Source organism: Salminus brasiliensis, chromosome 13 (genome assembly GCF_030463535.1).
Source record: "Salminus brasiliensis chromosome 13, fSalBra1.hap2, whole genome shotgun sequence".
Classification (NCBI taxonomy): Eukaryota; Metazoa; Chordata; class Actinopteri; order Characiformes; family Bryconidae; genus Salminus; species Salminus brasiliensis.
Window position 1 is genome coordinate 36,175,768 of NC_132890.1, and position 14,513 is coordinate 36,190,280.

The 14,513-nt window shown below is 41.5% G+C and overlaps 1 protein-coding gene across 1 annotated transcript; it reads left to right on the top strand.

Moving 5' to 3' along the window:
* Window positions 1-1,162: 1,162 nt before the first annotated feature.
* On the top strand, window positions 1,163-12,150 carry pgr (progesterone receptor). Its single transcript, XM_072694712.1, has 8 exons — window positions 1,163-1,999; window positions 3,997-4,106; window positions 5,642-5,758; window positions 6,152-6,457; window positions 6,684-6,828; window positions 8,679-8,809; window positions 10,003-10,160; window positions 11,741-12,150. The coding sequence occupies exons 1-8, from the start codon at window positions 1,221-1,223 to the stop codon at window positions 11,894-11,896; spliced, it is 1,902 nt and encodes a 633-aa protein (XP_072550813.1). The 5' UTR covers window positions 1,163-1,220; the 3' UTR covers window positions 11,897-12,150.
* The last annotated feature ends 2,363 nt before the right edge of the window (window positions 12,151-14,513 follow it).

The window sequence follows — 14,513 nt, forward strand, 5'->3', positions numbered from 1 at the left end:
TATATATATATATATATATATGTATCTATATCTACCTATCTATCTATATATGTATCCATATATCTATATATCTGTATATATATCTATCTATCTACATGTATCTATACATTTCTATATATATATATATATATATATATATATATGTATATCTACCCATCTATCTATAAATATATATACACATATATATTTCTATATCTATATATATCTATATGTATCTATATCTACCTACCTATCCATCTATCTATAAATATATATATCTATCTATCTCTCTCTCTATATATATATATATATATGTATATATATGTGTGTGTATTTGGGATCCAGTTCCCAGTGTTCTATCACACCTTCCTGATCCACAGACCGACCCAAACAGACTCCCAGATGTGGACCCTGGTGTGGGTTGTTTGGTGTGGGTTGCCTGTTCACCCTCTGAAAGTCTATTCAAAAGCAAGCTGCTGATGCAAAAAGCTCTCAGTACCTCGGCGGGAGAATGAATATCTAATCTGCAGGAAGGCCGTGACTCGACCAGCCTTTTCCACACACCGCCGCAGGTGTACAGGCAGATGGGATGTCCTAACTTTCAGTCCCCAGGAAAACTCAGTGCTGGCAACATCTTCTCTGGAGGAGCTTGAGCAGACCAGCTGGAGACCGGGATGAGAACACTGGGACACCGGTGAGATCTCCTGATAAACAGAGCAGAGTCAGATTGAGGATTCATGAAACATCTCCAGGATTCTCCAGGATGGTTCCTCTGTGCCACAGCTGGACTTCACTCACACCTGATCTACAGCACTCCACCAGCGGTGACCGGAGACCGCCTGGCGCCTATAAAGCAAAATAAGTGAATTACGACTGATCATTATTCATCTTCGGAGTACAGTAATCGAGTTAACAGCCAGAAGTGAGCGGGTTCAAGAGGACGGGGGCGTAGTATTGGCTAGATTTGAAATATTTGACCTTAAAAAGCAGGAATAATCAGTTTAAAATCGAAATCTGTGGCTATTTCTAGTTTCTGGACTGTTCACCATCACCTAGAGGCTCAGAGTCACAACAGGCGCAGCAGTTGCAGTTGCACAGCCTTTCTCACCACAAGGAGGGATATTTTGGGAAGGTCCCTTTTCTTACCGATGCGGGACAGTTTAGACTTTCACCGACAGGCGAACGGTGAGGGTTCGTGTGCTGCTCCTGCGCTCCGAGCCCGTGTCAGCTTCAACCCAGGGATGGAAACGGAACTCAGCGACGGCTTTGAGCTCGTAAACACGGCGGACTCGACGGGCAGCCTGGCGACTGACCTACTGGAGCAATACGCGGAGGCCAGCTTCGCCCAGGGAAAGAGCTCAGGTGAGGACAGAGCAGTGCCGAGCCTCGCCACGAGCGTGCGTAATTTAGGAAAAGGCGCGTCCCTGTGCGCCCTGGCTGGCCCCGAGGGCGAGGGCGAGTTCGCGTCTTTGGAGAAAGACCTGCTGAAACTGGAGCCTGGAGCGTGGAGCGAGATCGCCGACAGAATCCTCCAACTCAAAGACCCCCTGGACAGTCTGGATGGGTCGGTACCGGCGGAACCGGGGATGTGTAAGTTCATCAAAGACGAGAGAGAGCCCCCTCAGTTCGAGCTCGGGGGGAGCACCGTTACCGACAACATGGACGCTTACGACCCCGAGAGGAAACAGCAGGTAGGGGGGGACGCCTCCCCCAGCTTCTTAGTGGACCTGAACCACTCCAACCCGCCGTCCCCGTTTCCTCTCCTGAGGGCAGACTCGCGGCTCGTACCCGCCGCCAAGACCGGGATGTTGAATTTGGACGTCCTGAACGCGCCCTCTCCGCAGCACCTGCTCATGTGTAAGAGCGACGCGGGCAGGTGGCAGCCCTCCCCTACCGAGTTCTGGCGCTCGTCGGCCGGCTTGAACGAGGAGCAGCACGGGCAGGGCGTGTACTCGAGCTCGGACGGGCTCCACGGCGCAGGGTACGGTCAGCTGTCCGCTGCCTACGGCGTGTTCCCGGGGTGAGTGCTACTACGCATGCGCGCGTTTTCTTGCTCTTTAAATTGATTTAGTTTTTTTATTTTATTGTTTATAATAATAATAATAATAATAATAAATATAAATATATAAATCTTGTAAAAGTGCATTAATTAATAAGTTAAAAATACTTTTTTTGGTTCTTAAAAGTAATGGATTTCTACTAGGACCCAATTCATATGGAATCTTTGTTAATGTGCTAAAAATAAATAAATAATAAATTACACAGAATTATAACACAATACAACTTTTATAATGTTATAAAAGTATTATTATGAAAGTAATAATGGAAAGATATAGTAAAGAGCAGAAGCTGTATAAATATTATATTAAATTAGCTGTATTAAATATATATTACGTATTTTATATATATATATATATATATATATATTACGTAGTATACATATAGTAGCAGCAGATGTTTTCATAATTCCAAAGTAGCTTTTATTACTTTAAATTACTTTAATTTTGTAACTTTTTTGCAGCATAAATTGTGTTATGTTATTTTCATTATATATATATATATATATATATATATATATATATATATATATATATATATATATATATAGACGTTTACTGGTTCAATTTCATATGTTTTCATGATGTTTTTTTTAAGGAAAAGAAACACATCGTCCCTCAAAAGTGTTTAATTTTTTATTTTTACTGTTTATTTGCTGATTTGAACAAAAATAAATACATAAATAAATGTGTCGAGTCAAATGTGGCTTGCTACATAATATAGTAAATTAACAAAACATGTCATTTCACCAGGGGTGTTAATACTTTTGCCACTGTATGACATCTGTGACTGTTCAAATTCACTATATGATTATTGATGTAGAAATCCCTGTATTTATTATTACTGTGGATCTTTTTCATAAATGTTTTAGAGTTTAGTTCTAACTCAGGTCTGCAACACTGGACCCAGTTAATCAGTCTCTCTTTAAAAACCCTGCCTGATGATATAACTTAAATATTACAAAACCACGTGCAGCCATTTCTAAACAGCTGCTGATCCCAAGTTCATCAGTTCAATCGGCTGTAAGAAGACCCAAACTGTCACTCTCAGCTTAAAAGAAATTGGTTCAGATGGCCAGGAACAACCCAAGAACCACCAAGGAACAGGCCTGCCCTGAAATGAAAGCTGCTGGACACCAGTGCTGAGTTTTACATTGCAATGGACTGAAAGACTAAGAAAGCTCCTGCCCCAGGGTTAACCCTTTACCCGAAATCAACACCTCCACTAAAGGTCATAGCTGAACCACATGTACAAAGAAAAAAACCTTATGGTCAGATGAGACAAATGTGACCAGAGGTATGTTTTGAAGGGTAAATGTAAAGTAACTGTTAAGCATAGTGGTGGTAGCATCTAGCTCTGGAGCTGTTTTGCTGCCAGTGGGGCTGGAACATTGCATGTAGATTGAGGCGGATGGAATAATGAACGCTGGATTCTGCAGCATAACCTCAAAGCATCTGCTGGATGGTTGAAACTCAGACACAACTGGGTGTCTCAACAGGACAGTGACCTCGAACACACTTTAGAGGGCTAGCATTAAGCTTGTGGCCTTCCAAAAGTCCTGACCTTAACCCTTGTATAATATGTGGAGTCATTTGTGCCAACAAACCTTAACATTTACTTCAGCTACCAGTTTGGCCCAGGAGGCAAATATCCAATCAGAAAGCGTCTGGTCAGGGTTTGAGGGACGCATGAGGAACCCCCTTAAAATGAAAGCTCATGACCAAATTCTTGTTGTTTTCTATGAAAGATGTCTGTTGTAACTCTTTCTGCTCCAGAAAAAGATCAGATCAAAGATCAGATCAAAGAATTCATTAAAAGCTCAATATCCCATTTCATTTCGTCATTCATGCTCATGCTCATATAATAAAGGTCATGTTAACTGGTCATAACCACTGACTGCTGTGCAGAGTATGCTTGTCTTCACTGCTGAAAGTGATATTTCATCCGAACTGTGTTCAGAGTACCACCCCAGAGAATGTGTGTGATCTGCGGAGACGAGGCTTCAGGATGTCACTATGGAGTTCTTACATGTGGAAGCTGCAAGGTGTTCTTCAAGAGAGCTGTGGAAGGTGAGGAAGTGAGAAAATGTATAAATAGCCACAGAATACATTTAACCCCTTAACACTCCAAGCCTGAGGTGCATTACTCCGTAACTACAGGGACTTCTGGTCAAACTGGTGGGACTATTCTCAGGTAATAGACGTTTGTAAAGACCCTTTTAGCCAAACTACACCATCGACAAGCAGAGAATGAGACTTTCTGAACTTCCTGTAGTTTTCATTGCAATTTTAAACAATAGCTTGTGAAAATCAAAGCTAGTACATTTTATTTATTTATTTATTTATTTATTTATTTAATAAACCAAACACAGCTTGAAGCAAATTGTTTATTCTGACGCTTATCTATGGTTATTTTTGTACTGTGCTTAAGTAGATGCAGAAATTACTTTAAACTACAGTTTCACCCCAAAAAAAAGCACCATAACAGTGATAATAAATACAGATAAACATAAATACAGCAAAGAATTTTGGTTCAGATATTAAAAGGACGCTGCCACTACGACCTGAGCATCGCTGGTTCGAATCCCTGGTCATGCTGCCTGCCATCAGCAGCCAGAGCCTGAGAGAGCACAGTTGGCCTTGTTCTCTCTGGGTGGGTAGATGGTTCTCTCTCTCTCCCCCCACATCACTCGAGTGGGATGCTGGCTGAAATGGGCATCTGCTAGCCAATGCGTCAGAGCTGGGTATCCGGCGCTTTCCTCTGAGGGCGGTAGTTGCCTGGTTAGATGTTTGAAAAGACGTGGTGGCTGGTTGCGCATGTGTCGGAGGAAGCGAATATCAGTCCTCACCCTCCCAGTGTAAAATCTCAAATTTGGGAGGAAAATTGGGTAAATAATTAGAACATCACAGAGTTGGTACCTGACTCATATCTGCCCCTGATTTAATTTAATAAAGGATTAATAGAACTAGATTAACCAGGTATTGGGTGGGAACTGCAAACACTGGGTTCTGGGTTTCCTCGAGGAGAAGTTCGGAAATAATTATCCTCAGCTAATATCCTCCCACCTAATCTCAAAATGTCTCATTTATTTGTATTTATCATATTTTTACTATTTATTTTAATACAAATCAACACATGCTGCCCAGTTAATTGGCTTTTCCATGTCTTTTTTCTCAAAAGACGTTTGCAGAGTGCAATAAATGAACATGAGATGAGCAGCTGCCATGTTCTGTGAATCATATGTACACCTTGTTTTTCAGAGGTCAATAACTAGGCTATCATGTGGCCCGTTACTAGTGTTCACGATGTTCTCATTTTCGCACTTGTTATTCTCCTTATCTCTTCAAGGCAGATATGTTAGCGCCACAATGTCTGACCATGGCCATGTCACTCTGTCCTCTCAGCCTCGCTTCAGATTCACTGCTCTTATTTTCTTCCTCTCAGTGCTCTTCCTGTCTCTGATCTTCCTCTGGTCTTTAAAATTTGTATTGATTATTGGACAGGGTGTCCATGATAATGATTTCCCAATGGATGATGCCTACTTGGATGCTTTGTCAGGGGTTTCTATTATTTGTGCATTTACATTGCGTTTGCCATTGTGTAGGACATCACAAGTACCTGTGTGCTGGGCGAAACGACTGCATCGTGGATAAGATCAGGAGGAAAAACTGCCCAGCTTGTCGGCTCAGAAAATGCTACCAGGCAGGGATGATGCTGGGAGGTACTGTTCATGCTCACGGACCACCTTCTGGTCAAAATGCCCTAAAAAGAGATCAAACATCTTCAAAAACTAGGATCTCTTCCAAAAAAAGGCCTTGAGTGGAAGTGAAACCCAATATCTCTGACCGCCAGACCATAGACATAGTGGTTAAATCAGAATGCAAGGACCTGCTTGTACTTTTCCAGCTGTTGCTAATGCAGTTACACTGATGTGATGCTGATGTGGTCGTAGTAACAGTCTTGTAAAGCAGTCGTTGGTTCATGTTGTTCACTTTTTACAAGCAAGCTTACAAGCTTAATGAGACTCCGGCCCAGTAAATATAGACAAACCCCTACATTAGCATGAGTCATGAATCAGCAGGCCTCACATAGATGCTCCTTGTTTTCCTCGTAGGCCGTAAGCTGAAAAGGTTTGGAGTTTTGAAGGCCATGGGTCTGAACCCGTCACTGATGTTCCAGGGCCCGCTGGCCCTGGCGGCTGAGGGACACGCATTGGCCACCGTTCCGTGTGTGCCTGGGGTCCGAGAACTGCAGATCACTCCTCAAATCATCAACATACTGGAGAGCATCGAGCCAGAGGTGGTCTACTCAGGCTACGACAACTCCCAGCCAGATCTGCCACATTTGCTTCTCAACAGCCTGAACAGACTGTGTGAAAGGCAGCTCCTCTGGATCGTCAGGTGGTCCAAGTCTTTGCCAGGTAACAGAGATTCCATCAGTGCCTATAATAAACCATCCGTTCAACATTGTGTCTAATTAAAGGTCTTGGATTCGGTGATGGGTTTGATTTAGTATGGGTAGCAATAGACCAGCACTGGTGGAGAACAGAACTGGGGGTATTCCAGAACCAGGGTTGGGAAGCTGTGAGTCTAGTGCAGCTACAGTCTGCAACAGGAATCACTTCTGATCTGAACTTTCTTTGTAAGGTTTCCGCAATTTACACATCAGTGACCAGATGACGCTGATCCAGTACTCCTGGATGAACCTGATGGTGTTTTCTTTGGGGTGGAGAACCTTCCAGAACGTCACAAGTGATTATATGTACTTCGCACCTGACCTCATCCTCAGCCAGTAAGTCCATTCGGGGCGGATCTTTTTCTCATTAAAACTCTTTATTTGCATCATCAGCTGGTTTAGAATATCAGCCTTTTTAAAGCTGGATCCGTTTAACTTGGGGAGGTAATCCAGTATGAATTTGCAGTCTGTAGGTTTAACAGATCTGACAAGCAATAATTTTGACATGTTCTCAGCCACTGTAGTTTAAATGAATTGGTGTTAAAAATGAATGTGGTGTCTTAACATCTGAGCAATGTCAGTCTGTACAGTGATCAGCATGAGAAAATTACACAGATACTTTATCCTGGATAAATTGGTGATGCATGATTGGATCTGATTGTCAATTCGTCAATTTACAGTTTTTATTTTGAGATATTTGATGTTTAGGTTTGAATTTTATGATATAAATGATGTAGATGCACTAGTATTGGAAATCTGCTGCTACACCTGTGCCAAAAGATGAAGATTTATTATGCTGTATACAGAAGTAGAATTGTTAAATAGCCAGTAGTCTCACTACATCCAAAAAATTAGCCTCTAATTTGGCCACAAAGAATTTTTAAGCAAAATTGTTTTAAGCAAAGTTGTAAATCGGTTTCCCCTTTTTGTCCCAATTTGGTTCTGACAGTTAACCCACACACATTCGTACCTCCCCCTTGCACTAGCAATGCTCCCAACACTAGGGAGCTAAGGACACCTGGGTAAGGACTAATGCATGTCGTTAAGAGTGTTATCCACATCTACCCACCTGGAGAGAGCTCAGCCAGTTGTGCTCTCTTGGACTCCAGCTCCTGATGGCAAAGCTGCAGCATATGAACTTACATTTTAATAAAACGCTGGCATCACGCAGGTCATTTTAGCTTTCTTGAAGGAGAGAGGTATTTTCAGAAGCACTGCTGGTGATGTAGAGAAAAAATGGGATTTTCAAAATTAGCCAAAAAGTGTGTGGACAGGTCCATACTTTCTTACTTTGATTAAATCAATCAATCAATCAATGAATCAGTCATTAATATGAGTCACTCAGTCAAATCCCTTCAAATTACAAATAAGTGCTGTAACCAGGCTGTAAACATGTTATAGTGGATGTTGTGCTGTCCTGCCTAGCCATGACAGATCATGTGCATCAGCTTAACAGTATCCTGTTGCCATTTTCCGTAACAGTCATGTCAGTTTACATGCTAACTTAAAGTCATGACATCAATATCAGTAATGGTAACATGACACTGTTATATTCAATTTGTCATTTGCACATCATGTCAGGACATGCATGCATTGAAATGCTTGGGGTGAGGCTCAGATAATAACTCTACTGAAGGGCAGCATAATATATGTGTGTAGTAAAAACAGTGCAAACATAACAACAACAAATAAACAAAATAAAATAAGTAACAAATATAATATCATAAAGGAATATACACAAAATATACAGGAGCACAGAGGGACGTATGTAGAAACTGTAGAAAATAGGCAGGTTAATCTGAGAAGATTATATATATATATATATATATATATATATATATATATATATATATATATATATATATATATTTAAAGTAATTAGTGATATTGACCGTAGCAGTGATATATAAATAAACAGAGTGAAAAGGTATTCAGAAGCCTGATGGCCTGTGGGAAGAAACTGTTCATTAGCTGGGTTGGTCTGGCCTGGATGCTGCGGTATCTCCTGCCTGATGGCAGTATGGTGAACAGGCCATGTGCTGGGTGACTGCTGACCTGTAGATGTCCTGTCAGGCTGGTAGTTTGTCCCCTACCATGTTTTCTGCATGGTTATGTCAGCATGGTTCTGACCGCATTATGTAGGATCCCTGCTTACACTGACCTGTCCTTTTTTTCTGATCTGGTAGAGACCGGATGAGGAGGTCTCCTATCTATGATCTGTGCTTGGCCATGCAGATCATACCCCAAGAGTTTGCAAGCCTGCAGCTGTCAAGAGAGGAGTTCCTGTGCATGAAAGCCCTCATGCTGCTCAACACTGGTAAAATAACCTCCCGTTAGAACAGCCTCCTGTTTTCATTACGTTTCCATCTGCAGCCACTGAACCATATCTAAAAACCAGCGGCCTTCTACTCACCTCGGAAACTGACCTTCTATCTGTCAAATAATAGCAAACTGTACAATTCCCAAGCTCCGGGAAGGCAGTGGGTATATGTGTGTGTATGTGTGTGTGTGTGTATGTGTGTGTGTGTGTGTGTGTGTGGGGGGGGGGGGGTTGTAGAGATAAGACCAGTACTCTGTTGGGCCACAAGAAGGAAGTTGATGAGCAGGGTGTTTTCAGCAGCTGTTATTAAGTTGACCTCACTCTGAACACAGAAAAGACAAAACTGAGAAATATTTGGACCATTTCACTGTAAAGAAATGTAGAAATTAGGCCTGAAATCAAACCGTAAGGATGGAATTCTCATGTCTAACATGTCTCTAACATGTCTCATGGACATGGACTGTGGACACAGGCACAATGCTGTTCACATGCTTAGGCTGAGTATTCTCTAAAAGGGATATATTTAGGATAACACATATGTAAAAGCAAATCTCGGTCCTTTTTCCACAGTAATACTGTTGTTAAAGGCTATAATAGGTAGGATACACTCTACACACAGCAAATGCTACAGCACCATGTGTTTCACAGTCTTTGTACTTATACATATATAGTGTATATAGTATATAGCATATAGTATATAGTGTATATAGTATATAGCATAATGTGTATATAGTGTATATACTATATATAGCCTATATAGTGTATATAGTATATAGCATATAGTATATAGTGTATATGGTATATAGCATATAGTATTTAGTGTATATACTATATACAGCTTATATAGTGTATATAGTATATAGCACAATGTGTATATAGTGTATATACTATATAGCTAATGTAGTGTATATAGTATATAGCCTATAGTATATATTTACATTTACAGCTTATATATTTACAGCTTATATATTTACATATACAGCTTATATATTATATAGCATAGAGTATATGTACTATATACAGCTTATACAGTGTATTTAGTATTTAGTATATAGCATATAGTATATAGTGTATATACTATATACAGCTTATATGGTAGCTACATAGCTACAACTTGCTGTCAGATTCTCCTCTTCATTGGGTAATTATTTATTAAATAACTGGCATGTTGTCTTGTTTTCTGCCCTCAGTGCCTCTGGAGGGCTTGAAGAGTCAGGGCCAGTTCGACGAGATGAGGCAGAGCTACATACGAGAACTCACTAAGGCTATTCAGATGAAAGAGAAGGGAGTGGTGGGGAGCTCTCAGCGATTTTACCTCCTCACTAAGCTCATGGACTCCATGCATGAGGTATGCGGCATCATACGCCCCCCGGCAGCAGACAGTCTTGGGAGGGGGCACGCCTAGTTTGTTCAGTAATGCCATGTTCTTTTAATGGAGCAGTTTGGGCAGTTGGAGAAAAAATAGGCCTTCATAATACTAAATGTAGCTGGATCAGCCAAGGCATGCCTGGTGTATTTTAATTAGGGCTACCACTAACAACTACTTTTCTGTCGATTAGTCTATTGACTATTTTATTGATTAGTTGATTAATCTAAGCAAATGATATTGGATGTCATTGTGTAATGCAGCATAAAACAAGAAGTAAAGGTTTACATGTTAAAGATGTAAAACTAGGAGCAGTGCAGTGGGGTAATCCTACCCCTCATCACTTTGATATTCCCCACATAAAGAAATGTGCTTAAAATAACGTCCCGAAATACAATAATTAGATATGGTTTAAATCCCGTCAAGCCCAAAGCACATAAACACACACACATACACACACACCAGCACCGCCAACCATCTAGATGAAGTTATTGCATTAATAATGAGAGCTTTTCGTGGCTACAAGAACAACAGATTTTGAAAAGCTTCGCTACTAATGATTAATAAGCCTGAACAGACAGCAGTTATAGGGGCTCTTCTGCAGTTTCTGGCGGTACATCGTCCAGAATAGCCCCTGTGTGTTGTCTCCTCAGGGGATTGTGCATCGTCCAAGTGCTGCTGTTGCTATCTAAACCTTGTCCATATTATTTCATGCTTAATTTAAAGTATTCCCATACTTTGAAGCTCTTGTCTCTTTGGAAATTTTTGAAAACCTGTCGCAAGAGTCTGATTCTGCTGTAGCCGCCATTATCATTATTTTTTTAAAACTCTGATCTGAATATAGTTGACCGATGACTGGAGCCAAGAATGACTGACCTCCTGCAGCAATTCTGTAGTGTTACTGAGGAAAAGCTTTGTTGATTGAACTAAAATGTTTCCTAAAAATTCATAAAAACATTACTAACTCATTTTAATAGCCTCGTTGAGATTAGTCTCGCTGTATAAACAGCTCACCATGGCGCTTGGCTTCATACACCCAACTCAAACCTGCCTTGAACTCCAGTTTAAAAGCTGCCCTCTCCATACCAGCTCCATGGCCGCTGACCATACTAGCAAATATGCTGTTCATTTCTTCCATTTTTTTTTATCCCTCTTAAATAAAGGTGATTTTAGAAGTTTTTGTCACTGTACATGGTGCCCTCCACATTTGACCCATTCGTGTTGGTGAACACACACCCTAGTGATGTAGGGGCAGTGATCACACACACACCCGGAGCTGTGGGCAGCCAACTCCAGCGCCCTTGTATTTCCCTTTATCTCAAGCTACATCTGCTGCTTGCAAGGCTGCCGCTATAAATCTGAGTATGTTCTTAATGATTTGCCTGGATAAAATAAAGGAAAAAAAAACAAAAAAATCAAGCCTTGAAATGAAAGTACAGTGAGGCGAAGACCTTGCCCCGTTTTTCCAACTGTGAACATGTGCACAATTAATCCTGAATTTGCGATAAAGCAGTGATAAAGTGATAACAGCCGAGTTTGCGTCACTTTCCCTGTCTGTGCAGATAGTGAAGAAGGTCAACCTCTACTGCCTGAGCACATTCATCCAAGCTGACGCCATGAAGGTGGAGTTTCCCGAGATGATGACCGAGGTCATCGCATCACAGCTCCCGAAGGTGCTGGCCGGCATGGTCAGGCCTCTCCTCTTTCATGGCAAGTGATGTTGTGATGGTCTGGAGAGGATCATGGAATATGGGGCAGTGTGCTAAAATTGCTTAATGTGGGGAAAAAAGGGTTAATGTGGTTTACTGTACCGAAACACTGACCTACACTGCCAACGAGGGCAGGAGTCCGGCACAGTTCGCTGATCTCCCTGCCCTAATAGACCTGCTTGAGCAGGAAACGCTCTAAACTGTGCAGGAATCCGGCCCTCCAGCACCAAACTGCCAAACCCTGCAGCAGACCCGCCACTTTTACTTCCATAAAGAACCATGTTTGTAACAGAGATGTGTGAGAACGAAGGTTCTTTAGACCTGTAAAAGGTTCTTCATACTCATCTCTATTGCAGACATGGTTCTTTACGGACCCAAAAGTGGTTCATCTATGGTATCGCTCAGAAAAACCATTTCACCGGCCAGGAATACCGCCCAAAACCCAAAGTCAGAGCCATCATTTGCTTTAATGTTTAATCAGCTTCCAGATTACGTATCCATGTGGGGCCTGTATGGGTAGCCCAACTGGGCACCAGAAAGTTTTATCCATGGGTTTCATGTTGGTATCACATATGGATGCCCACTGGGGTCCCAGGAGGTTTTAAACACTGGCCCCTTCTGGGTTGTACAGCACAGCGCATACATGGCCTAGATGGGACCTATATGAGAATAGGGTGGGCTATGAGGATATGGCTCAATTGGGTCCTATTAACAATGCATGTACAAATCCACTCAGAGCTCATGCCTACCTGGAACCCACCTAGCCCACATTTCAGCCCTACAGCATGTTGAGCTGGGCTAATGGCAGCCTAGGACAGCGGTCTACTCCAGGTCTTAACCGTGTCCACAAACAGCAGGTTTTCATTCCATTCATTCCAGCCCTTTGCAGACAGGACTGATGACACCTGACCTACCAGCACCACATTTATCTCACATCTTACTTATCATAAACATTGTGTACTAGCAAAAGGATGCACTTTTGCTAAATGGTGGTTAGACCCTGCAGAGAATGGTGTTCACAGGTCAATGGTGTTCGCAGGCTGAAGAGTCTCCACAATGGACTCCAATAGCTTTGTGAGTAGTGTAATTGGTAGAGTCCTTGACCATGGGCCATAGGCTGTGCTTATGACCAAAATATGAGAGAAAGTTGGTGGTTATAGGTCAGCTGTCCATTTCCTTTTGTCCATGGGTTGAATTCATTTTGTGTTCTCTGGAATAATAGATGGTGGAGCTCCATCCAGTACTTTTGGGATGAGTTGGGGAGTCGTTGAGGAAAGATGAGCTGTGGTGGTGATCATCATCATCCAACATCCTGATGTCATTGATGGTCTTGTGGCTAAATGCAATCAAATCTTCACAGCAATGCTCCTCCCAAATCTAGTAGAAAGCCTTCTTCTTTGGACAGTAGAGACAGTTACTCCAACAAAAGCATTTATTTTTAAATACCCTTGACTGAAACAATGAATTATTAGGTGTCCCATTACTTTTGTCCACATAATGTGTAGGTTGATGTTGTTCCAATTTGAGATAAAATGTTTAAAATAAGGGTTATAACTGCTGTTTTACCAAACCATACCTTGACAAATTGTTTATAAAGCTTTCTGATTTTTTTAATGCATCAAAGCTTCAAGATGCTTCAATATGAGTTTATACTGTTTATAATAAGTAAATTAATTACATTTAAAAGTTTAATGTTTTTTATTTTATGATTTTATTTAATCTTATTCATTTGTACTTTATTTTTTAGTCAACAGCTTCATTCCTTTGACAGCAGACAGTCTTTTTCACCAACAACATCAGACAGAAACTTGGTCTTAGTGTCTATGTTGTTTCAGTTTATCTGTCCATCACATTTAGTCGTTATAAAAAAAAAAAGCTTGATGTATAACTTAACAATTTAATTTTTGGATGTAAAACATGGCGTGGACCTGACTGGTAACTCACACCCTCACGTTTAGCAGGCTGAAGAGTCTCCACAATGGACTCCAATAGCTTTGGGAGTAGTGTAATTGGTAGAGTCCTTGACCAGGGGTCATAGGCCGTGCTTATGACCAAGACATGAGAGAAAGTTGGTGGTTATAGGTCAGCTGTCCATTTTCTTCTGTCCATGAGTTGAATGCGTGTTGTGTTACAGGTGAATAAAATAAGACGTTTGACCAAAATGAAAAAATTGCAGCATTGTATGTCCGAATATTTGTGGACACCCCTATTAATGAATGCATTCAGCTACTTTAAGCTGCACCATTGCTGCTGACACAGATGTGCAAGTTTACACACACACAGCTTGTCTAGTCCCTGTAGAGAAGTACTGCCAAAAGAATAGGACTCTGGAGCAGATAATTAACACAAACCTATTAGCACCATGCTGCCTAATGCCAGGCGTGGGCTAGAGGGGTGTATAAAGCCCCCCAGCATTGAGGAGTAGTGGAGCAGTGGAAGAACTGTGTTCTCTGGAGTGATGGATGGTGGAGCTCCATCCAGTACTTTTGGGATGAGTTGGGCAGTTGGGGATGGGTGGTGGTGTGGTGGTGATCATCATCCTACATCCTGATGTCATTAATGGTCTTGTGGCTAAGGGCTTTGGAGAAAGTTGGTGGTTGTTGGTCATTGGTTATTGAGTTGGTTA